Source organism: Mirounga angustirostris, unplaced genomic scaffold, assembly GCF_029215605.1.
Source record: "Mirounga angustirostris isolate CCGP_5_RB_7025 unplaced genomic scaffold, mMirAng1.0.hap1 SCAF_1, whole genome shotgun sequence".
NCBI classification, from domain to species: Eukaryota; Metazoa; Chordata; class Mammalia; order Carnivora; family Phocidae; genus Mirounga; species Mirounga angustirostris.
Window position 1 is genome coordinate 88,746,226 of NW_026991709.1, and position 24,848 is coordinate 88,771,073.

The following is a 24,848-nucleotide window of genomic DNA, read 5'->3' on the forward strand; positions in this document are numbered from 1 at the left end:
CTTAACTGACTGAGCCACCAGGCACCCCTATTTTTAAGACTATTTAGCGTGGTATAGGGGCAAGTGAAGAAAGGAGGTATAGAAACAGAACAGTAGCCTCAAGAACTCATGCCCTTTAAGGGCACCTGGGTGGCTCAATTGGTTAAGCATCTGCCTTCGGCTCAGGTCATGATCTCATGATCAGGGTCCTGGGATTGAGTCTCCCATTGGGCCCCCTGCTCAGCGGGGAGCCTGCTTCTCCCTCTGCCTCTGCCTGCTGCTCCCCACCTTGTGCTCTCTCTCTCTATCAAATAAATAAATAAAATCTTTAAAAAAAAAAAAAAGGATTCTAAAAATTTGTGACAAGGCCAAACATTTGGGGGAAATTTTCTAAAATAAGCTAGGAAGAATGCATATTTTATAAGATATTAAATTTCAAGCATGCAATGGCTGGTGCCCAAATCTAAAAAGTCGTTCAAACTTCAAAACTTCAAAACTTAAAAGGGAGAATCTGCCCTGAATGACTACGCTGCTTGCAATGCTGTCTCTTAAACACATAACAACATGTGGTTTGAAAGAAGGCTTCCCTACTGGAAAAGGTTTGTCATTTAGAGTATCCACATTTATTTTGGAAGCTAACACTATTTTAAATATTATATCCACTCTTTTTAAAAACTGCATGTTTAATTCTATCCCCTCCCAACCTTTTTATTTTCTGTGGGATCTTGTAATTCCTCAATATGGAAGACTTTAGCAAATGTTTAAGGGAAAGGACTGTACAATAAAACTTAAAAATGAAAGAAAAATTTTGCCATAGTGACCCTGGGGAAAGAGAATGTGTGTTACTGGATTTTTAAATATTTCTCCTTTGGTTAAAAGAGATAATGAGGAAGAAGTTTTGGAATCCAGAACACTATCAAAGTCAGAAGTAAAAACAACAGAATGGAATAAAAGTTACTTTTATTTTGTAATATTTGTATAGAATTCTAGTGTTTAAAAATTATCTTCTCATATTTTATCCTCATTTCATCTAGTGTTATCCCAGTATTATATCTAAATTTATCCTAATATGAATAGACCTTTGAGGTTTTCTATTTTGTTGAGAAACTGACTTTCAGAGTCACTATTTAGCTTGCTCTAAGCCAGGCAAGTAGTAAAAGACAAGTTTTCCAATTCAAACCCCTTCCTACTTTTATAAATCCCAAATCATTTTATAAATCCCAAACAATATCACTGCTGCATGATGGTTTTAATTCTGAAAGCTATTCTGTGAACAAGTGAGCTATTGACAGTAAAAGGCAATATTAAAGTATATTGTATGGCAAAAGAGGAAAGGCAATTCAATAGAGAAAGGATAGTCTTTTCAACAATTAATGCTGGAACCACTAGACATCCATGTGCAAAAATAATGCATCTGGATATAGACCTGCACTAGTCCCAAAACTTACCTCAAAATGGATCATTGACCTTTCATAAAATGTAAAACTATGAAACTCCTAGAAGACAACATAGGAGAAAATCTGGGTGAGCTTGGGTTTGATGATGAACTTTTAGATTCAATGCTAAAAGCACAACCCATTAAAGAAAAAATTGATAAGTTGGATTTCATTAAAATTAAAACTTCTGCTTCACAAAAGAGACTGATGAGAGAATGAAAAGACAGGCCACAGTCTGGGAGAAAATACTGCAATATACATATCTGATAAAAGACTCGTATCCAAAATATAGAAAGAGCTTTTAAAACTGAACAATAAGAAAGCCAACAACTTAAGTAGAGTCAAAAGACACTTCACCGAAGAAGTTACATAGATGGAAAATAAGCATATGAAAAGATTCTCAATATCATATTTCATTAGAGAATTGCAATTAAAATAATGAGATACCAATACTCATCTATTAGAATGGCTAAAACCCAGAATACTAACAACAAATGCTGGTGAGGATATGGAGCAACCAAAAGTTTCATTCACTACTCGGGGGGAACTGCAAAATGCTACACCCACTTTGGAAAACAGTTTGGCATTTTCCTACAAAGCTAAACATAGGCTGACCATATGACCCAGCAGTTGTGCTCCTTGGTATTTACCAAAATCAGTTGAAAGTGTAACTCCACACAGACCTGCACATGAATACATACAGCAGCTTTATTCATAATTGCCAAACGTTGAAAGAAACCAAGTGCCCTTTAATAGGTGAATAGATAAGCAAACTGTGGTATATCCATACAATGAAACATTTATTCAGTGATAAAAATAAATTAATATAGAAAAGACTCAATCACATTGCTAACTGAGGAAGCCAAACTAACATACTGTATGATCAAATGATAGTACATTCTGGAAAAGGAAAAACTGTGGCGACATGAAAAAGGCCAGTGGTTGCCAGAGGCACAGGCAGGAAGGAGGGAGAGATAAAAGGTGAAACATAGATTTTTAGGGTGTGAAACTATTCTGTATGATATAGTAATGGTAGATACACATCATTATACACTTATCAAAACTCAGAGAATGTAAAATACAAAGAGTAAACCCTAACATAAACTATTAGTACTAATATATTAATGTTGGCTCATCAACTGTGACAAATGTACCACACTAGAGCAAGATGTTAATAATAGGAATAACAGTGAAACTGTGCCTTGTGGGTGGGGGAACTGTGTGTGTGTGTGCACGTGAGAGAGAGAGAAAGGTTATATGAAAATTGTACGTTCTGCTCAATTCTTCTCTAAACCTAAAACTGCTCTAAGAAAGACTTCCTTTCTTTCTTCCTTTTTTTTTTTTTTTTTTTTAAATATATTGTAGTAGAGAATGAATAGGTTCACTGGGTCAGACTGCTTACTCTGCCTTTGCAGAATAATAACTACTGGGAGTTAAAAAGAATCCAACAACAAAACATGCCACAAGCTCCCATCTCCAGACGATGCCCGTTCCCAGGAGTAGTAGAGTAGTACGTACTGGAGTTAGAGTAAAGGAAGAGGAGAGATGAAAGACTCCGAATTTTTAAGAAAATGCATAATCTTTTCCCTTTTCAGGGGCAATGAGTCAAATTTTACATTGTGGGATTTTGATAGTAGTAATAAATTTGAGAAGCTTTGTAGTTTCTAATGTGCTTTCTCTTACAGGGTCCCTGATCATATACATTGCTTCATCTGCTCCCCGCTGCCTACTAAGCTCAGTATCTCTGGAGAACTTTGCTGCTTTTCATTATATCATTGCAATCTATCACTGTTATTGTTTCCTGCTCCCCTCCCTCAGGATTAGAAGAATTCCCTGATTATAGAGGTGAAGCTTAATACTGTGTGTGAGTGCCCATAGAATCAGATTCTTGGAGCTAAAAGGGAGTTTAGAAATTATCTTTATCAACAAGTGATCATGTAATCACCCTGAGACCCAGAGATTCCGAGTGACTTAACTAAGCGGCTGGAGACATGGACAGAGAAGAGGCACATCCTTGCTTCATCAGCCTAGGCTGAGGGGAATCCTAAAAAACAACCCAAAATAAGATTCTCAAAGCCATTCAATCCCGAAATTCATTAATTCTTCCATAGCATCATCTCCCAAATCAGCCCTTTGTTCTTCATTCCTGACACTAATACGCTCAGTTTCTCAGCACGCCATGCAGTTCTTATACCTAGAGTCTTCCTGAAGGTTTCTGCTCTCTTCCAGCTGCAGGGCATCTGATCTGGAGCACGAGACAAATCTTCCTAACGATGCAGATTTCTTCATGGCTTCCTTTGTGTAAAAAAATGAAGTTCAAACCTCTCAACAGAGAATTTAAAGTACTCCACAATTTGATTCCTTCATACCTCTCCATAGTTATGATCCTAATAGCCATTCAAACTATTCCACTTCTTGTTCTCTACTCTGCAGTACACGATGTACAATCTCTCTTTTGTGCTTTGCTTCACACCATCCTCTCCTGGAAGTGCTTCCTTTCTTAGTCAGTTTGGGCTACTATGACAGAATATTACAGACTAGGTGGCTTATAAACAACCCAAACTTATTTTTCACAGTTCTGGAGGATGAAAGGTGTAAGATCACAGTCCTGACAGATTTGGCATCTGGTGAGGGTCCGTTTCCTGGTCCACAGACATCTTGTCTTCACAAGGCAGGAAATGGCAAGGGGGGGGTCTCTGCAGTCTCTTTTACAAGGGCACTAATCCCGCTCATGAGGGAGGGTAGAGCCTCCCAAAGGTCCCACCACTGAATATCATCCCACTGAGGATCACGCTTCAACATATACATTTGGGGGGAAGAAAAATATTCAGCACTCCATAATTTAGCACTCCATAATTTAATGGACATCCTACCATTCCCTTAAGCCCAAATAAATTTCCCCCTTCCCCTAAAGAGTCATTCTGGACCATCACAAGATAATAACTTCTCTCTTCACTGAAACCCAACAACACTTCTTGCCTGTAGTATTCATTAGGAAATTTGCATAAGTATTCTTCAAATTTTTTATTTTTGATTTATATAGTTTACGTTTTAAACTTCCTAAATGTAGGGATCTTATATTGCCAGTTTCTGTCAATATGCTTACACAAAGCAATGTTCGATGAGGGTTTATTTATGAGAAAGACAACACATTTTACATGCAACATCATAGGATTTCAAAATCTTTGAATCTTCTGATGCTGAATTATGGAGAAAATTTCTTCACATATTCCAAAAATAATGTTTCAGTGTTTAGCGACACTTTGGTTGAGGCAGTATCCTTTGGGACACAACCCAAATTCTAAATGAAATATTTAGGTTTATACAATGAACTTCTGTCAACAACTTTCTTGAAAAGCAAATTACTTTTGACTTCCTCCTTGTATATTTGATGAGAATTGTCATAACACCATCAGGTTGAACAGTGAGATTCTTACATGAATAACATCTCTAAAGGTTATTTAATGTTAGAAAAAATGAATCTTGTTCACCAAATGTTCTTTTATATGATGTAATTAACAATTTTATCTTTACTCCATATGGTTATCATTATAATCAATTTTTCCATTTTCTTAAACTGCATATGATCTTGTCACACCCATTTTTGTACTTTGAACATTTCCTCCCCCATAAAGGAAGAGCTTACAAGGATTGAGAGTAGAAATTCTACTGTAATTTTGAAATTTTTGCTTCAAGAATATTTAGAAATACAAATTCTCTACTAAGAGAAAACATGAAATAGGATGATTTGTTACATATTTCAGAAATGAAGTAAAAATTAATGACAATCTTGGGATAAATGTCAGTCAGATAAAACAAAATGAGGCTATCTATTTGCATCTATCTATTAAATCTATTTGCCATTGGCATATATATAAATTAATAGGGCCAAAGAGAATAATGGCATACATGTATTTCTTCAATAACTGTAGCAATACTTTAAAATAATGTCAAAATATTGAACCATAAGCTTTCAATTCGGAAGTTTGTTATGAGTTAGAACATTATCATAATCAACATTTTGAAGCTTGCACACTGGGACTGGGATACAAGTTATACCGTAATCATATCACTAACAGGAAAAAGAATCACTTTCTTAACCATTGTTAACTCAAGACAAGATCAATATTTCCCTTTCCACTCAAAATGTATGATAAATAAATATTATTGAAGTTGTAATGCAAAGTTCTCTGGACATATACCTCAGACCATAGGGGCCTTCTATAACTAGTGCAAGTGCCAAGGAAGGCAAATGGTAAAAGTGTTTATTATATCATGATATATACAACTATATTCTTAGTGTATGATTTTTATTAATTTCTGAATTTTTCATAAATTAAAAGTGAGGGAAATTTTTATATTCTAAAATATAATTTACCTATTCTGATTATGACTTTTTAGTAATGCTGAATTTAATAATGTGGCTTAATTGTTTCTTTAGCCGGTATTATACCTACCATACACTATATTTTACTTAGTTACCTTGTTCGTTCTATTTCTCCATCCCCACCTCTGGAATATAACCACATCAGAGTAGGTGTTATTAACTGGAAGCAACTTCTATGTCTCTGGTGCTTACAAGAATATCTTAAAGGTATCTATTGTAATAAGTTAACATTTTCCAAAGTCTTATACTGCAGAGTCAAAGTGTTAGAAGAAATGATATAAGGATTTTATTTTATTTTTTTTTAAAGATTTTATTTATTTGACAGAGAGAGAGACAGCCAGAGAGAGAACACAAGCAGGGGGAGCAGGAGAGGGAGAAGCAGGCTTCCTGAAGAGCAGGGAGCCCAATGCGGGGCTTGATCCCAGGACCATGGGATCATGACCTGAGCCAAAGGCAGATACTTAACCATCTGAGCCACCCAGGTGACCCAATATAAGGATTTTAAATGAGAATTTTGAGTTTAAAATCACAAAGGAAAATCACCAAATATCAAAACTAGGAAAGATTTTTTATTTTAAACAGGTCTCATTCTACCATCTCATTTTATGACTGTAGAAGCTAAGATGCAGAGAGATCAAGTGTTTTGTCAGATCATAGAATGTTGGTACTAAAGGCCACCTTAAACCTCATACAGTCAAAATACTTAGAGCTACTTAGGCTGTGCTTTAATGCATGCAGTGGTAGTGAACTTACTATCACTGGCGAGTTCACTACCCTATAAAAGCATCACATTTCATCTTCTAAGAACACTATTTGTCAGAAACTTCTTTCTTAGATGTAATTGAGATGTGTATTCCTATGCTTCGATTCTTTAGTCCTAGTTGTGTCCTTCAGTCACGCACAGTATGTCTAGTCCAGGGTATTTTTAATGTTATATGTTATATATACATGCACAAACACACACATGTAAAGTGATGTAGTGCAAAAGTATAAATTTGATGTCCTTTATGAATGAGAGCTTCAGGCCAAATAGTTTTCCTGTTTCACTATTTGTCCAATACCTCTTTGCCTCCTGCCTTTTCTCACATACTCACATGCATATATACACACACGAGACATAAATACACACACATATGTTAAGCTGTTATACACATACACACATTACATATGCATCTATTACACAGAAAGGCATGTGTATTTATATTTTGTGTCTTGTAGAAAAATCAAAAACTTAAATAAGAATATATAAAATAAGTTATAATCTTTCAAACTCCATTTTCCCTCTCTGTTTAATTTCTACTATGTTAGGAACCATAAAATAAAAACCATGTTGTTCCTCTCTCATCCTCTAAAAGCCAAAATTGAATCCCCCTTCCATATCGAAAAATGGGTTTATTAAAGTATCTATTAAATTGCTAAAATGTTTCTAGAAATCACTCTGTTGTGACCCTCCAACTAATATCTCTAATCTGGTTGTTTCCAGATCCATCTAAATCCCACTCTCCTCTGAATAGTAAACTTATTTAGCTCTCTCTTGACAGGGAGCTTCTAGAACTAAACGCAATACTCTAATCGTGGTCTTACTAGGAAGAATAGTATAAGCTTATCTCCTGCTTCATTCAAGAAAGCGTATTTTTCCCAATACAACCTATAATTCCATTTGGTTTAACCGTAGCCATATCATGTCTGACTCACTGAGCTTAATGTCAAAAAAAATTTTTAGTCATTTTCTGTATGAAACCGCTAAGCCATTTTCTTTTATTCTATACTCATGCAGTTGAAATTTCCTTTGGGTAGGAGAATGGTCCTCAAATTGTACATATAATAATTACTCATATAACTACATGTAATAACTGCATTAAAAAATAGTGTCAACTATTTCTTTTGCTGTGCAAAAGCTTTTTATCTTGATGAAGTCCCAACAGTTCATTTTTGCCCTTGCTTCCCTTGTCTTTGTTTCTAGGAAGAAGTTGCAGCACCTGAGGTCAAAGAGGTTGCTGCCTGTGTTCTCCTCTGGAATTTTGATGGACTCCTCTCTCACACTTAGGTCTTTCATCCATTTTGAGTCTATTTTTGTGTGTGGTATAAGGAAATGGTCCAGTTTCATTTTTCTGCATGTGGCTGTCCAATTTTCCCAACACCATTTGTTGAAGAGACTGTCTTTTTTCCATTGGACATTCTTCCCTGCTTTGTTGAAGTTTAGTTGACCATAGAGTTGAGGGTCCATTTCTGGCCTCTCTATTCTGTTCCACTGATCTATGTGTCCATTTTTATATCAGTACCATACTGTCTTGATGATTACAGCTTTGTAATAGAGCTTGAAGTACGGAATAATGATGCCACCGGCTTTGCTTTTCTTTTTCAACATTCCTCTGGCTATTCGGGGTCTTTTCTGGTTCCATACAAATTTTAGGATTATTTGTTCCATTTCTTTGAAAAAAGTGGATGGTATTTTGATAGGGATTGCATTAAATGTGTAGATTGGTCTAGGTAGCATTGACATCTTCACAATATTTGGTCTTCCAATCCATGAGCATGGAACGTTTTTCCATTTCTTTGTGTCTTCCTCGATTTCTTTCATGAGTATTTTATAGTTTTCTTTGCCTCTTTGGTTAGATTTATTCCTAGGTATCTTATGGTTTTGGGTGCAACTGTAAATGGGATTGACTCCTTAATTTCTCTTTCTTCTGTCTTGTTGTTGGTGTATAGGAATGCCACTGATTTCTGTGCATTGATTTTGTATCCTGCCACTTTACTGAATTCCTGTATGAGTTCTATCTAAACTGTGGAAAGAGCCAAGATGTCCATTGACAGATGAATGGATAAAGAAGATGTGGTATATATATACAATGGAATGTTATGCAGCCATCAAAGGAATGAAACCTTGCCATTTGCAACAATGTGGGTGGAACTGGAGGGTATTATTCTGAGCAAAATAAGTCAATCAGAGAAAGACATGTATCATATGACCTCACTGATATGAGGAATTCTTAATCTCAGGAAACAAACTGAGGGTTGCTGGAGTGGTGGGGGGTGGGAGGGATGGGGTGGCTGGGTAATAGATATTGGGGAGGGTATGTGCTATGGTGAGTGCTGTGAATTGTGTAAGACTGTTGAATCACGGACCTGTACCGCTGAAACAAATAATACATTATATGTTAAAAAAAAAAAAGAAGAAGAAGATAGCAGGAGGGGAAGAATGAAGGGGGGGAATCAGAGGGGGAGACAAACCATGAGAGACTATGGACTCTGAGAAACAAACTGAGGGTTCTAGAGGGGAGGCGGGTGGGGGATGGGTTAGCCTGGTGATGGGTATTAAAGAGGGCACGTACTGAATGGAGCACTGGGTGTTATATGCAAACAATGAATCATGGAACACTACATCAAAAACTAATGATGTAATGTATGGTGATTAACATAACATAATAAAAAAATTAATTAAATAAATTTTAAAAAATAGTGTCATGTTCACAGAAGGTACAAATTCTGAAAGTTAAACATATAAATTTAATTGAGGGGCAAAAACAAATAAAGGTTAAGACACATATCCTACCTATAAAAACCCGGTGGCACTTGCTGTACCAGGAAGTTTTTCTCCATGTCTTGGAGAATGTCATTCAGCATTCGGACACGGAGGGGAATTCTCTCCTTCGGATCATTCGCAGGACGCATCTCATCTGACTGGAAGAGTTCAGCACTCTCCCGCAAGCGTGAGGCCAGGGCTAGCAGTTGAGTGTTGGGTTGATCACCTGGTGAATATAAATGAGTCCATCTCAGAAGAGACATCCTTAAAGGAGCAAAATAAGCATTCTGCAATCATGATGTCAAAAAGGAACATCAGTTAAACTTTTATAATGTATTAAATCCACCAAAAATATTTTGTCTGAACATTATATTCTGCTAAGAGTATTAAATTTATTGTTACCACTACTACTACTACTACTACTAATACTAGGAAATAAGTACTGATTGAGAGACTGCTATGTTCCAGGCACTGTATTGAGCGCTTTACATATTTATCTTGTTTAATATTCACCAAAGCTTGTATTGTCATGTCTATTTCATAGCATCTGAGAATTAATTAAGGCAAGCAAATTGTCCTAGGTCATCAAGCAAATAAATGACAGGCCAAAATCAGAAGCCTGATTTCTGACTCAAAAATTCATGCTCTTCATGGAGTATCCTGTATTTCTATGGGAAAAAAGATTGTAAAAGAAACTATCTTCTGAGAGGATGAGATACGTTACTCTGTTGTGAAGGGGTCTTTTGCTTTACTAACAATTTCCTGTAATTTGAAGCTGAAATACATCTTTGATTTGAAAATACACTGAAAACTATCCTATGTAATGTTTGCATTGCTTGGTTTTGCTTTTGGGATAATTTTTGTTTGTTATGCTTTGTTCCTATTTGTTTGTGTAACTTACTGGAAGTCATTTTGATATGAATGGTGGTAGCAAACATAGGACATTCCTTTGACTAAGAGTAAGGCAGCATTAGTATACTGATTATGGCCACCAGACCCTGGAGCCAGACCACCTGAGTTCAAATCCCTGCTATACCACTTATTGGTTGTGTGATGTTGGACAAGTTATGGAACCTCAGAATCCTAATCTATAAAATGAATAAAATAATAGCATCTCCTTCATAGATTTTTTTATGAGGGCTAAATGAATACTTTATAAAGTGTTAACAAAAGTATTTCCCTACAGGTAGGCAATTACTAGCTGATGTGACTTAACACCTTGTTTAAAAAGCATTCTTTTTTTATACCATGAGAGGGGCATTCCCTCATCATCTTCCCGATATTCCCCGTCATTTGAGTCAGTCTCTGGGTGAGGCAACAGTTAGTGGTGTCGTTCTCAGGACACTAGGTACAAATGACTCCAGCAAGGTCAGAAACTCAATACAGAGAATTATGTCAAGTCAAGGTGATGAAATGACCATGGGCCTGATAGATCTAAACTGGCTGTCCTGAAAGCATGGCATTGATATAAGCAGATGGAGAGATGAGGAAGCCAAAGGGGACCTTTGCTTGGTGAAGTGTCAGGCAAAAGGGAAAGATCACAAAGGGACTCTTTCCAAGTGAAGTTCAAGGGTTACCAGATCCCCAAACACCTCGCCTTTGTGAAAATGCAGATTCCCCGGCCTGCTGAATCTCTCTAGGGGTAGAGCCCAGGAATCTCCATGCTACCCAGATTATTACACACATTTTAAAGTTTAAGAAGCACTGTAGAGAAGTGATGTGCTAAGGAAAGAAAATCTGGGTTAGAATTATAGCTGATGTATAAAATACATCTTCATAGAATTACCAACCTCTAACATAGTGATCTTTATTGTCTTTCCCCTTCATCTAATGGGGGCTATTTCACATGTCAATGTCTTTAGAGGCCAGCACAATTCTGACACTCAATAATTGTTTACTAAATAAACAAAGGAGATTCAATAAAGTATTTTTAGAAAAAAATCCAACAATAAAAGAAAACTATGTAGAGGTAAGTGGTTTTCAAGAGAGCTATAAAGAGATAGCCACTTACATGCTTTCTGATCACTGAATTAACAATATGAATAAAATCAATTGTAGGAGTTCACAGGTTTTGGCATTTTGATGTTTTCAAAGTACATTCTACATTCATTAATTATCTTGTTTGATATCACAACAAAACTTGAGGTTGCAAGAGGAGAAATTTTTGCTCATTGAGAAAGTTAACAACCTAAATAACAATTATAATGATAATGCCATTTTATGAAGTTATGGCTTATTTTAAATTATGATGGTTCACTGAAGTTAATATATGGGGAACTTACAGGAAATACCTTTGTACAAGGAAAGAATAAGACCAAAAAAAAAAAAAAAGGCACATTTAAATTGTACTGGAATAGAAAGACTGTACAACAGAAAAAGCAAGTTTGACATCCTTGAGAGTCTTCCATTTAAGAAAGAAAAATCTGTTCTGATCTAACATACACTACAGAATTGAAGACATTACCACCAAATCAAGTGAGACAAATTGTACCATTCTACCTTATTTAGCTTTAAATGAATTTATATTTCATGGTGGTAAGGATGTAGAGAACTGACATCTTTAAGAACTGTCTTGTTCCAGAAAGAACCCTGATAGTGAACACCTGCCATCTACACAATACCCTATATATTACTTCCAGGGTATAAGGTTACAAATTGAAAAGTAGCTTTACTTTCAATGTTCACTCAATCATTTGTATACATAACTGATGTTCCAAAGATTCCTTAATAACCATTTTAATGCCAATCCGAGCTTGTTTGTCCATTTAAATAAGACCCATAAAGTAACATCATTGACTCTATGTAAGTTGTGACCTTAAATGATTTTTTCCCCATGATCTTAGAATCCCTGTTAGAATGTCACCTCTGTGAAGGAAGATCATTGTCTGTTTTGTTCACTGCCATTTCCTCAGACTAACACTATGCCTGGCATATCACTGAATTATCTATTTTGATCATAGCATCATAGCATCTGTAATATTTTTATCCTTATCTGCCTTGTCTATCTCCTTTCCTTGACTGAAAAGAACCCCACAAGGTCAGCAAATATGTTCTATCTCTTTGTATCTCTAGATGTTAGCACAATATCTGAGATATGGTTGTCATTTATTAAAAATTTTGTTGAGTGAATTTTGAATTATAAGATAATGTTTTGAGATATCATACTAAATAATGCCTACAAAGTCACTTAGGGAAATGTTTGGCATATAATGAGAACCAACTAATTTTGATAAAAATCAATAATAGTTGCAAAGGAAAAGATAAGAAAAGAAGCTATTTTAGGGTAATGAGAAGTTAAATTCAACTAAATTGAATTAAAATATGTCCTGCCAATAATCCATAAAACTAAGAATATATAAAACTTCATTTAAGTCACAGTGAATGTCAGAGAACAGAGGACTAATTGAGCCTCTTAGCAGTTCAGGTTTAATAAGCAGTAAGTCCATTTGACCAAAGAAAATGAACGGAGAGTTAGAGATTTCTCTCCGTGAGAGTTAATACAATTATCTTGAAGTTATATGCACATAGAGTCTAAAGACCAAGGTCTTGGTATCAAAAAACATGTAAGAGCTCCATCTAGTTAATTACTACCAATGTAGTTTTGAATAGATTACTTAATATTACTGTCCTTCAGCTTCCCTGGGGAAAACACAGAAAATGGTCGTTTCACTCTCTAAGCATATAAATCACTATGTAAATGGAAGTTACTATTATCAGAGTACACAAAGTATACACAATATAAATTACTACCAACTCATTTTTCAAAGACCTGCAAAAAATACCGTAACTAATGATTTTTTCTCAGAGATGCTACTTTTCACTTCCTCAAATCTGTGCCCCTACTTCTCCATAACTGTACTACATTCTTCCCTGTATACACTGTAATAAAGATTCCCAATTTTATTTTGTGGTGACTATGAATCTGGAGCCATTTTTTCTTTCCATGGACTGAATCTCAAACTTCTGAAGAACAAGGAAAGGGATAATATAAAAGTTAAGGAATTAAACCACCAGCCTTCAAAAATGATCCTTTTACATCTTCGCTTCTGGTGAAAAGCCAATCATTAATAAGTTTTTATAGCATATCAGAACATATTGATATGTGATAAATATTGAAAATCAACCTTAGTATAATATAAAATAATTGAGACTGCCTAGTAAAATTATCTTACTATTCAAGAGACAATTGAAATGGACTTCTAAATTTCAAACAGAAACAATGCATTTTTCCCTTTGTCTCAAAGTAAAATACAAACGTATTCTCAGTAAGTAACTTTCTGAGTCCTATTTTGTGTGGTGTTCCACAAGTACTAGGAGAGAGGCAAAGACATAAGATTAAATGTTTAACCTTAATAAATTCCTAATCTAGCTAGAAATAATACACAAATGGAGAATAAATAAGGATCAAATAAAATAAATGCTCAGGAGAATGACTGAAGAGTTTATTGTGTATAAAAATACCCTAAGTAAATCCAGAGAAGTGAAACTTGAAAGACAGATCATGGAATTGCCCAGAAATGAGGGTCATCTAAAATGGACCTCTTGGAAGTCCTGGGCCTCTTTCTACATTAAAGCAGTTGAGGATGTTCCATCTGTAAACAACAATATTAATTGCTACTAATTAATCCCTTCCTATTCCCTCAGTCCTCAGCTTTCTAGAGGATGAATCTACCTCTAACTTCAACCCTTCCATTTTTCCATCTTGTTATACAAAGAACAGAGCTGGATATTATAAGTAGTAGTAATATTAACTGAAAAAGAGAGGAGGGAGGGAGAAAGAGAGAAGGAAGGAGGAATTATGAGCCAGTGGATAGTGAGATAGTGTTGAGATTTATGGAGGCCAGTTCAGGAGAGGCTCTAAAACATAATGAAGGAAACCTGTCCCTACTCCTGCCTTCTAGCCAATCATCACATTGCAGCATTCTCCCCTTCAAGTCATTTGGGAGGCAGTGTGGTGTAGTGGAAAGGGCAAGGGCTTTGGAATCTGACAGAGTTATCTGTATTCAAGCCCTAAACCTCCTGCTTAAATATATACACCTGAATAAGATATAAACACACCCTCCCCCACCTCACTCACAGTTTCTTAATCTCTAAATTGCTCTTAACAATATCCAGTTCAGCTCATGTGGTTAGAATAAGGTTAAATGTCACAATGGATATAAGACACTTAGCACATTACCTGGGGCTTTGTGGAGTGACCCCAAAAGTGCCACAGTGTCCTCAGAAAACTTGTTCCTCTTGAGGACCATTGATATAGGATCCTAAAACAACTTCCAATAGTAGATCAGAAACTCAAAGGCGCTTCAAACATGTCCTATCCATCAGGTCTCTAAGACATCTGGGTAAGACTAGTAACCACAGTGCTGTCTGCCCCCACTGAATCTGTATGTTCTGTTCTACCTGCCAGGACCTGGGACCTGCCCAAACTACCTCTTCTCCTGAGGCACTTCATATCTTGATGAGTTTCATCTTGGCATAAACCCATGTGTTTAAGTCTGTTCTACAACTTCCTAGACAAATACATAACTGTCTGATTTTAAAGAATGATTTTACTACTTACTATTGTGGTCTTTCTTCAGAGTTTTATACTCCAAAAAGTTTAAAATTTCAGTTTATTTCCACTTTTCTGTCTTTTCGTTCTATTTTGTGGTTATATTTTTAAAGACTCACTCAATTTCATCTTAAATTAAGAATGAAATGTACTGGTTATACTCTAAAACCACATCAAACAAACATAGCCTTTTATTTTAATAGTATTTCACAGAACCTATTCTTCTGTGGATGAGCTTATCACAGTTTTCAAGGTGCTAACAATTGCACAATCATAGCTTAGACTTCATTGATTTATAGTGACAAGGGAAAGTATGATTTATGTTCCACATAACACAGTGGTTAAGAGCAGAACAGAAGATTATTTTGGGGGAAAAATGTATGTTACTTAATGTCATTTAAAAAATATCTTGTGGCATCGCTAAAGAGAAAAGAAGAAATTGCCAGTATGATTCCATCCAGGGGAAACAACAGTCCTTTATTATCCTACATTTTCTATCCTTCATGCTGGCTTCTTTAGTATGATCACAATGAATCATCTCAGCTGGTTATTTAAAGAAGTTAAACAAACAAAAACGCAGGTAGAGAAAGAAGTGTGCGAGCTAGTGCACTGCTGATAAATAGTCTAACACTGATTTTATCCTTTTATCCTTGTGATAAAAGGATACTATTTAAAAGTACAATATGACAGAAGACAGTGGATAACTATGTCTAAACTGAATATAGTAGAAATCCTTCTTGCAAAGATGCCAAAGTGACATGCTTAGAAGAATCAGGTTGGCCACTTTTTAAAAAACAGGCAAGGCATTCTGAAAATTTTCTTATGTTCTAAATATTGCCCAATGATCCAGATAGCCAACACGGATGAAAATCCAGCAAGATTTTGAACATATTGCATGGAATGCATTCTCCCAACAGTGTTTGTCTGCCTGGTGCAAAAACTGATCTGGTTATTGGCTGCTTTGGAAGAATGAGCAAAACTTCCTTGAGTGAATTACATTCATGTGTGGTTTATTTTTTTACCAGTCTCCTCCTGAGGCAGAAAGTTGGAGTTGTATATTTAATAACATGTGTGAGTTTAATTATGTTTTGGTCAAGCCAAGAAAATAAAAAAAAAAAGATTGAATAAAATTAATCAGTATGAGGGCAAGGATACTTTATGCTCTATTATGAGCCAAGATTAAAATTATCTTTAAAAAACTTAAAAATTGTTGCCAGAGAGGCAATATTCACAGAAAAATGGATTGCAGTACTTTCCTGTCATGGGCAGGGGGCTTTATCCTAAAAATGCACTTAAGGAAAAAAATTCACAATATAATAGACCATTACTATGATGGGAAAGTAGGAAAATGGTAAGAAGTTATTACCATATTTCAATCAATGTAGTGACACATATAAAACGTAGGTACTGAAAAGAAAACTTTAAACAAATTTGAATGAAGTACTCAGAATAATGAAGGAAATGATGACAAAGGGAAGCTGTAGGAACAGCAACAAATTGTGACACAGGACATAAAAGAAAAGAAAGTATAATTCTAAGGAATACAAAAGGGACAACATGCTTTGGATAATAAGGGACATTATTCAATAAAAATATGAGTTCAAAAAGAAGTGGGAGGAAAGAAAAACTAGTTTCAGGAGACAAACTCTGATACTATAGAGACAACCAGATTTTCTTGCAGACCCAGCTGTCTCAACTCCTTGTTTGAACTAGATGTGAAATATCAGTTAATGAAATACAATCTCTAATATAGTTATGTAGTCAGAGTCCATACAAAAATACACTGGGGATTGATACTAACACATTTTTAGGAATTTGTACCCAATGGATGGCCAATCCCTAATTGAATTTCTCTCAATTTGAGCAAGCAAGGTAAGCTACTTCTGACAGAATGTTTTTAAGTCCTGTTCACACAAAATGGTAAGTTCCAGAAATGCCAGGTTGGGTCAAACCACTAGAAATCTAACATGATTCGGAATTTCCATGGGAACAAAATCTTTTCTTGGAATTGTTTGGACTTTAGATGGATGGATTTGGATTTTTTAGGGAGGGCACAGAGCCAGGTACCTAGTGGCCCCACCCTTTACTATCTCTAGGGCAGTCCAAAGTTGGAATTGGTGGTAATTAAAATCAAGATTGGAGATAGATGGGCTGAGGACTAAAATCATGCAATTTATAAAGCACATATTTAATGTTTCCATTTGGGACATTCATAATAAATTACTCAGGAAGAAAAAAAAGACATCAGATGGGTCTTAATCACTTGTGGTTGTGGAAAAGAACTGAAGTGACACATATTGAAAATACGAAACTACAGATCTAGAGGAACACAGTGTACTTGGCTTGGTCACATCATCACCTTGAAATACTGTCTTTCCTTCTACAATGAAGTGATTGATGCTAATGAATTATCAGAGCTAGTAAGAAAAGAAAAAAAAGTCAGATAAAGTCACCATTGTCGGTTTTTCAAACAACAGGAGGAAATTCTGCCAACAACCATTTTACATTTAGTGAGACAATCAGGAGGTGGCAACAAGCCACACAGTTCGAAACTGTTTCCTGCTGAGTCTGGCTTGCACTAAATAAATGTGTACGTAGCCAGATCAAATGAAAGTGACTTTTACTCTATTTGGTCATTTGTAGGTTTTACAATAACGGTAAATAACAGAATTCCAACAAAGAAAAATAGCAGATATTAAACAGAAAGCATCAGACACACATAGTCCATTAGCTATTTTGAAGTGCTGATTTAAACACTAAAAAGTGGATAAAGTGAGAAAGAGTAAATTTAGAAAGGTTATTAAATGCTCACTCCTTAGTCAGCTTCCAGGTTCAAGGGTGTGGTGGTACTTGGTTTATTCTTGGCACCTGCCTCTGCCACCCGAACACTAGGACCAGTGCCTTGCGTGTGCATTTTTTGGACTTACTTTTATTTGCCACAAGGACCCCTGAAGCATATCCATTATCTTATCAGTCACTATTTACACTATATCTCCATGTACCACATATAAATATTCATTCTCTAACTATTATGTGTTTGGCATTGACCAAATATTAAGAGCCAAGGTCACTCAGTCAAAATGAGCTTTTAAGACTATCCAATAAATCAGCTCAAACAAATTATTCACTGGTAGATTATCCTTCTTTCTGGTGGTTGTGAGAACGGTAGAGAATGGTCTGCTGCTACTGTAAACTAGAGTAATAAATAAACAAGATGGCCGGTTGTCAAGGGGTAAAAATTACACCGTTGAAAATGCAATTGGGTTTCAGAGACCTTCATACGTAAACTCTTTGCAGTAGGGAGAAACAGTATTTTATAGTCCAGCCTTGAAGGTCACTTTTTTTTTTGAAAGCTGTGAATGAGAACTTAAGACTAATCACCACTAGCTGTCATAACAAAATAAGAAAACATATCAACAATTAAAGCTTGTATTAAGCAGTAAAATTAGATGTTTCATTTAACATGGTATAGGAACTCTGTTTAGCTAAGGAAATCATCTCATATGGTAGCTAAAATTGAAACTGAAGTATTTATTTAGTTGTTATAAGTGGTGTCCATTATTCACACATTAGCATATTATTTTATTTTAGTAATAAGGTTATTACCAGAGTAGGCAAAATAGACCAGGTCCATCAAATTGCCTACAATTTAGCAGACATTTGAATGATCTTCACTTTGATACAGAGCAAATAACTTCGAATCATGATGACTAAAACACGAAAATGTATAGCTTAAAGGTGACAAATCATATTACTTTGAACAAATATTTATACTCAGGTCATAGTAAAAAGAAAATTTTTTGCTTATATGTCAATGTTTTTATTACATTTTGTTTTGCTTTGTTTTGTGCTTCTAGGTATGGGTACATCTTAAGTCGGTTCACATCTTTCTGAGTGAAAGTAGAGGGAGACCCAAGGAGATTCACATCAAAAGAAACAAAGCTCAGACAAAACCAACAACCAAAGAAAAAGTTCTTTACCTAGAGCAGAAGCAGTCCAATATAACAGCAAGAAGCCAAAATGCTCCTCGCTCATCCAACTGAGAAACGTGATTTTTAGGGAGCGGTGCATCTAGCCTTAGTAGCATCAGCCCGTAGTGGAAATCTTTGTAGAATGACTGTAGTTTTTTTCCCCCCTTGTACTGACACACCTTTAGATATAACTATTAAAGAAAGAATTATTAACCTGGCCTATTTTCAGTATATTTTCTGTACCTTCTTCCTTTAACTAAAACCTGACTCTCCCCTAATGATACTGCTTCCAAAGCAACCCCTGGCCGCCCGCGGTTCCTTCTCTCGCGCACTTTGTAGCACTCGCCCTAAGCAAACACTAGGAGGGGCCTCTACGTTACTGCGCATTCTTTGAAGATTTTAGCTCCTGGTTCTGTCACTCCTTCCTACAAGAATTACTCCTGTCTTAGTTCTGGCAATTTCCATATCCACATATTCTAGACTCTCTTTCCGTTAGCCTCTTTTCCTCCTATCCCACTTTCATGGTCACGTCCTTGCCTGAACACTGTCATTACCTATGTCTCCACTCTTTGTACGATGACATTTTTAACAATCCCATTTGCTGGCCACGAGCAGAGGAGTCTTTTTAGCTCACTCACTCCAAATTCTTTGATCGCACCAAGAAGTAGCATCTGTCAATCTTCCTTCCTTCCTTTTTCCCTTCATTGCCTTCATTTTCTCACTTTATTCCATGCCCAGTTTAGATACTTTGGTCCACCCCCATGGGTGCTCCTTCGCACATACTCTCAGTTTTATTTTATCTAGTTCATTGTCCCTCTCCCATTAGAGCTCTAGCCTGATTAAATCCTATTCTGTGCTGTATCTGAATCCCCAGCTGAAGGCTGAATAATTGTGTTGAATTATCTCATTAAAATATATATATATTTCTTCTGAGCTCTAATGCTGCCCAAAAATACAGGCATACCTCATTTCATTGCACTTTGCTTTACCGAGTTTCACAGAAACTACATTTTTTACAAATTGAAGGTTTGTGGAAACCCTGCATCGAGCAAGTCTAAGATGGAAGCTTGACAAAAGTGAAAAACTGTATAGAGACCAACTTCAATATACCAAAAACAGAGCTATCTGAGGCCACTTCATATGGGAACAAATAACCCTAGACAGCTCAACTGTTTTCAGGGTTATGGTTTTACAGCCAATATAATAAGAATCATCGAGGGGGGAAAATTGTGTTATAGTATTCTCCAGGTTAAGAAGCAATGCTGATAGTCAAGATTGAAAAAAAAAAATTAAACTTTCAGATACTGGAAATATTTGGCTAAGAATAATTCACCCCCCCCCAAAAAGAATAACGACTTTCTAAGGATTACTGTACTGTAGTTAAAATATTGACTTTTGTATTGAGAAGTAATGTCTACAAATCACATATTAAAAATCTGACACTAAGATGTGTGACTCAAAGAGGAGGAGGGTACATTCTTTAATTACAATACTGCTCTTTGTATTTGGTTAATGAAGACAAATTATAAGTTTAGTTTAAAGCTTTGTATGTAGATAAAAGGGAAATGAAGGTAACTATTAGGGTGGTATTAGAATTCTACAGAAAGAGATGTATTTAAACGTGAAGGACTTCTGGGTCAGTCTTGCTTGAACTGACTGAATGTTAGCTACAAACTTACTTACCTACTTCCTTATTTATTTTTTTGGAAAAATACCTGAACTATATTTTTCCATGTGGAACCTATAAATGATAACAGAAGTTTGAAATTATAAATCTCTCTGATAAAGGGAAGTAGGAGAAACATCCTTTATAATCTGATATTTCGTTTTGTGCTCACATATAAATACACTTCGTTCCTGTTGACGTGGCAGTCAAATTTCTTCTAAGCCCCTCTCATGATATTCCTCTCCAGGAAGGGAGTCATTGTATTGCCATAGCTAATGAGATAGCATATGATTTTATCCATTGCTTGTTAAAAATTAGTTGAGACATCTTTCATTTGCTGAAATTACTATAATTCAAAGAAAAATTACCTTTACCTTTAAGACTGTTTTGAACTTCTAAAGCTACATCGAGAGCATTGAAGGGCAGAACTGGTTCATTGGCAATTTGCAAAATCACTTCTCCTGAGAGCTGAAAGAAAAAAACACAAAAGATGCTAGCATTCAGTATTAAGGGTTTCCGATTTGTTTTTTCATTATTTCATACATTCTTTTTTTAAATTTTATTTTATTATGTTGTTGATCACCATACATTACATCGTTTTTTATGTAGTGTTCCATGATTCATTGTTTGCATATAACATCCAGTGCTCCATTCAGTACATGCCCTCTTTAATACCCATCACCAGGCTAACCCATCCCCCCACCCCCTCCCCTCTAGAACCCTTGGTTTGTTTCTCAGAGTCCATCGTCTCTCATGGTTCGTCTCCCCCTCCGATTTCCCCCCCTTCAGTTTTCCCTTCCTACTATCTTCTTTATTTCTTTATTTTTTTTTAACATGTAATGTATTATTTGTTTCAGCGGTACAGGTCTGTGATTCAACAGTCTTACACAATTCACAGTGCTCACCATAGCACATACCCTCCCCAATGTCTATCACCTAGCCACCCCATCCCTCCTACCCCCCACCACTCCGGCAACTCTCAGTTTGTTTCCTGAGATTAAGAATTCACCACAGTAGCAAAAACATAGAGGGTAAAATATACTTTTATAAGATATCTTTGCCTTTTGAATTTCTTTTTTACTTTTTTTCCCAAGATTTTATTTATCTATTTATTTATCTATTTATTCATCTATTTGACAGAGAGAGAGAGAGAGAACAGAGAGGGAGAAGGAGAAGCAGGCTCCCCGCTAAGCAGGGAACCCAACAGGCTCCTATCCCAGGACGCTGGGATCATGACCTGAGCCAAAGGCAGATGTTTATCCAACTGAGCCACCCAGACACCCCTCTTTCTACTTAAAAAAAAATTATTTATTTATTTGAGAGAGAGAGAGCAGGAGGAGGGGCAGAGGGAGAGGGAGAAGCAGACTCCCTGCTGAGCAGGGAGCCCTACATGCTGGGCGTGGATCCCGGGACCCCAGGATCATGACTGGAGCCGAAGGCAAATGCTTAACCGACTAAGCCATCTAGGTACCCTTAATTTTATTTTTCTATAAAGAAAGAAAAAACATTCAGTGTATTTTTCGTGTCTCAAAATAGGGTAAAGGAATATAACATTTTCTTCTTTTTTTAAGCTAAAATATTAAGAAATAGCACCCTAGTTGAAGAAGTTGTAATATTTAAACTTTAAAACAATTCTTTATAAAGCAGTACAGAATATCACACAATAAAACAAACAGTAGAGAGAAATAATTGAAAATCAATATCTGGTTAGGGGACTAAGTAAAACTCCAGACAAAATTAATGATCAATTTATTTCATTTAAAATATAACTTAGTCTGAACAGATGGTTACCAGACAGGAGGTGAGCAGGGGGGTGGGTGAAACAGGTGATGGGGATTAAGGAGTGCACCTGTTACGATGAGCACCAGGTATTACATGTAAGTACTGAATCACTAAATTGTATGCCTGAAACTAATATTACACTATATGTTAACTAACTGGAATTTATTTTTTTTAATTTTTAATTTTTATTTTTTTTAAGATTTGATTTATTTATTTGACAGAGAAAGAGAGCACAGAGGGACTGTGAGAGGGAGAAGCAGACTCCCTGCTGAGCAGAGAGCCTAATGTGGGGCTCGATCCCAGGACCCTGAGATCATGATCTGAGCTGAAGGCAGATGCTTAACCGGCTGAGCCACCCAGGTGCCCCATAACTAACTGGAATTTAAATAAAAACTTAAGAAAAATAAAATGAACTGTTGTTTTCACTAGGAACTAGAAAAAATATATATATAATTTAGTCTGAAAAATTCCATTAAAATCTTAGTTACTATTTTCCTTAATGTTTTACTCTATTTCTAATTACTTTTCCAAAATCTATCAAAACTAGTATCATTTATATGTCTTTGAGGTCATTTAAATTAATGTTAAAAAAAACTTTAATGCCATCCCCAAAACTCATACCTGGAATTTTCATGCATGCATATCAACCCCCACCATGCTCCAAAATTGTGTTTGAAAACAAACATACGCACTACAGCTAAACCAGCATCTGCTTTATAGACTGAACAAATCATATGCATTCATATACATCTCAAAGGAACTTAGGGCTGGTGGCAAATGCCACTGTTACTCTCCCTCTCTCTCAACTGATATTTAATATTTACCTAGGCTTAACAAATATCCCTACATCTCTAATCACCCTGAAGATGGCACACAGGGAAATGTGGGTGCGTTGATGTTATTAATGTACTATGAAATGTTGTTAGTAAATGAAAATATGTTCTTGTGAAACTAGACAGGGGAAATTAGCTTGAGACATTATAGAACACGTAAAAGATACAACTTACAAGGAAAATATGTTAAATATTCAAATCTACATATTCAACAAGAGTCAAATTCCATTTACTATTTACAAGTTATAATTCCCAGGTGTTTGCACAATTTAAGTCATGATAAAAATACAGTTCAATTTGATCTTCTTCTAAATGCTTGAAAAAAATACATCTCTTAGAAAGAAAGAGGAAGAAGAAACGCTTTTGGTGTTCCTTTATTTCTTTGAGATATTTTTCTCCCAGATGTAGCAACCACTTTTTCCCCAATGCCTACGGTTTATTTGCAGAGTATTATCCCCAGAATAGTGATCACAAAAATCCTGGGAAGCTGCCTACTCTGATTATGCTGTTTTTCAGGGGAAAAACCTTATCTGCAATAGGTTGATATGAATTCTGTCTCTATTCCACCTCACTACATCCAAATCATGTAAGAAATGCTGATATCTGGAAATAAATTATTTGTAAAAAGGAATTTTTAAAGAAGATTAAGAAGCATTATGGTTTCTTTTTTCAATTTGCACTGGATAATGGAAACTACAGAACAGACATGTTTTGTTTACAGTTTTGGAATCTGGAAACCACACATTATAAGAGATTAAAATGAAAGAATGGGGAGGGAGGAGAAAGGCAACTTCACTGTGTGCTGCTGGAGAAAGTTGTTTTGTTTTAAGAGTCATTTGGCAGCTCAAACAACTGGAATATAAGCCAGCCACCTTGCTATTTCTTTCAAAAAGAACCTGAGAACAAATACTGGGACTTCTAAGGCACCTGGCCCATGAGAGAATGCTTAGACTAAACTGGTTTTATTTGCAGCTTCCTAAGCAAGAGGGAGATTTGCATAGGTCTTGCCATGAAGTAGGAGAAGATGAGCCATACTCATACTCTTCTCATCTATTCTGGATTCACTCTTATTCAGGCAAGCCAAAGCAACCTTCCCTTATATTTATATAAAGCCCCACTCTTTTCAAAGTGCTTTACACTTAAATATCTTATCTTGACAAACCTAGAGGCAGGTAGTGGGGGAATTAATTTTATGTTAAAAACATAGGTATAAGTATAAGCCTTACTGGGTTTCAGTCCAAGATGGTAATATAGGACCTTACTTCCTCCCATGGACACACCGAATCTACAGCCACACACAAAACAAATCCGTCTGGGAAAAAAAAAATCTAATTGAATGATTCCTACACATCAGGCAAATAAGAAAAGCCCCACTTTGAAATGTGTAAGAAAGACTGAAACACACTCTGACCATAAACACTACCACATCATAGCAACATACAATTGGGAGAAAACTCACAACTCCCATTTTCTCCCTGAGGAGTAAAGGGTTTGGGTCCAACATGGAGTGCTCTACCTTTTAAGACTTCCACCCGAGGGGCAGGCTCCCAAAACACTTAGCCCCCAAAGCCAATGAGACTTGTGTCCACAAGACCTACAACACTACGGCAAACAAAGAAACAACTCTTATGGGGCTTGTGAGGACTTGTGAGTCCCCTGGGCTCAGTGAAGTGGTAGCAAGCAAAAAATGCCTATATCCCAGTCTTCCCCTGAAAGACGT

At 36.0% G+C, this 24,848-nt stretch overlaps 1 protein-coding gene across 1 annotated transcript in view; it reads right to left on the reverse strand.

Moving 5' to 3' along the window:
• Window positions 1-24,848, reverse strand: part of NAALADL2 (N-acetylated alpha-linked acidic dipeptidase like 2) — a 1,210,813-nt gene that overhangs the window by 34,632 nt on the left and 1,151,333 nt on the right. Inside the window, exons 14-15 of the mRNA XM_064590309.1 lie at window positions 20,888-20,981; window positions 9,356-9,551 (exon numbers count right to left, since the gene is read on the reverse strand). Coding sequence (XP_064446379.1) covers window positions 9,356-9,551; window positions 20,888-20,981 — 290 coding nt within the window. The remainder of the gene's footprint in view (window positions 1-9,355; window positions 9,552-20,887; window positions 20,982-24,848) is intronic.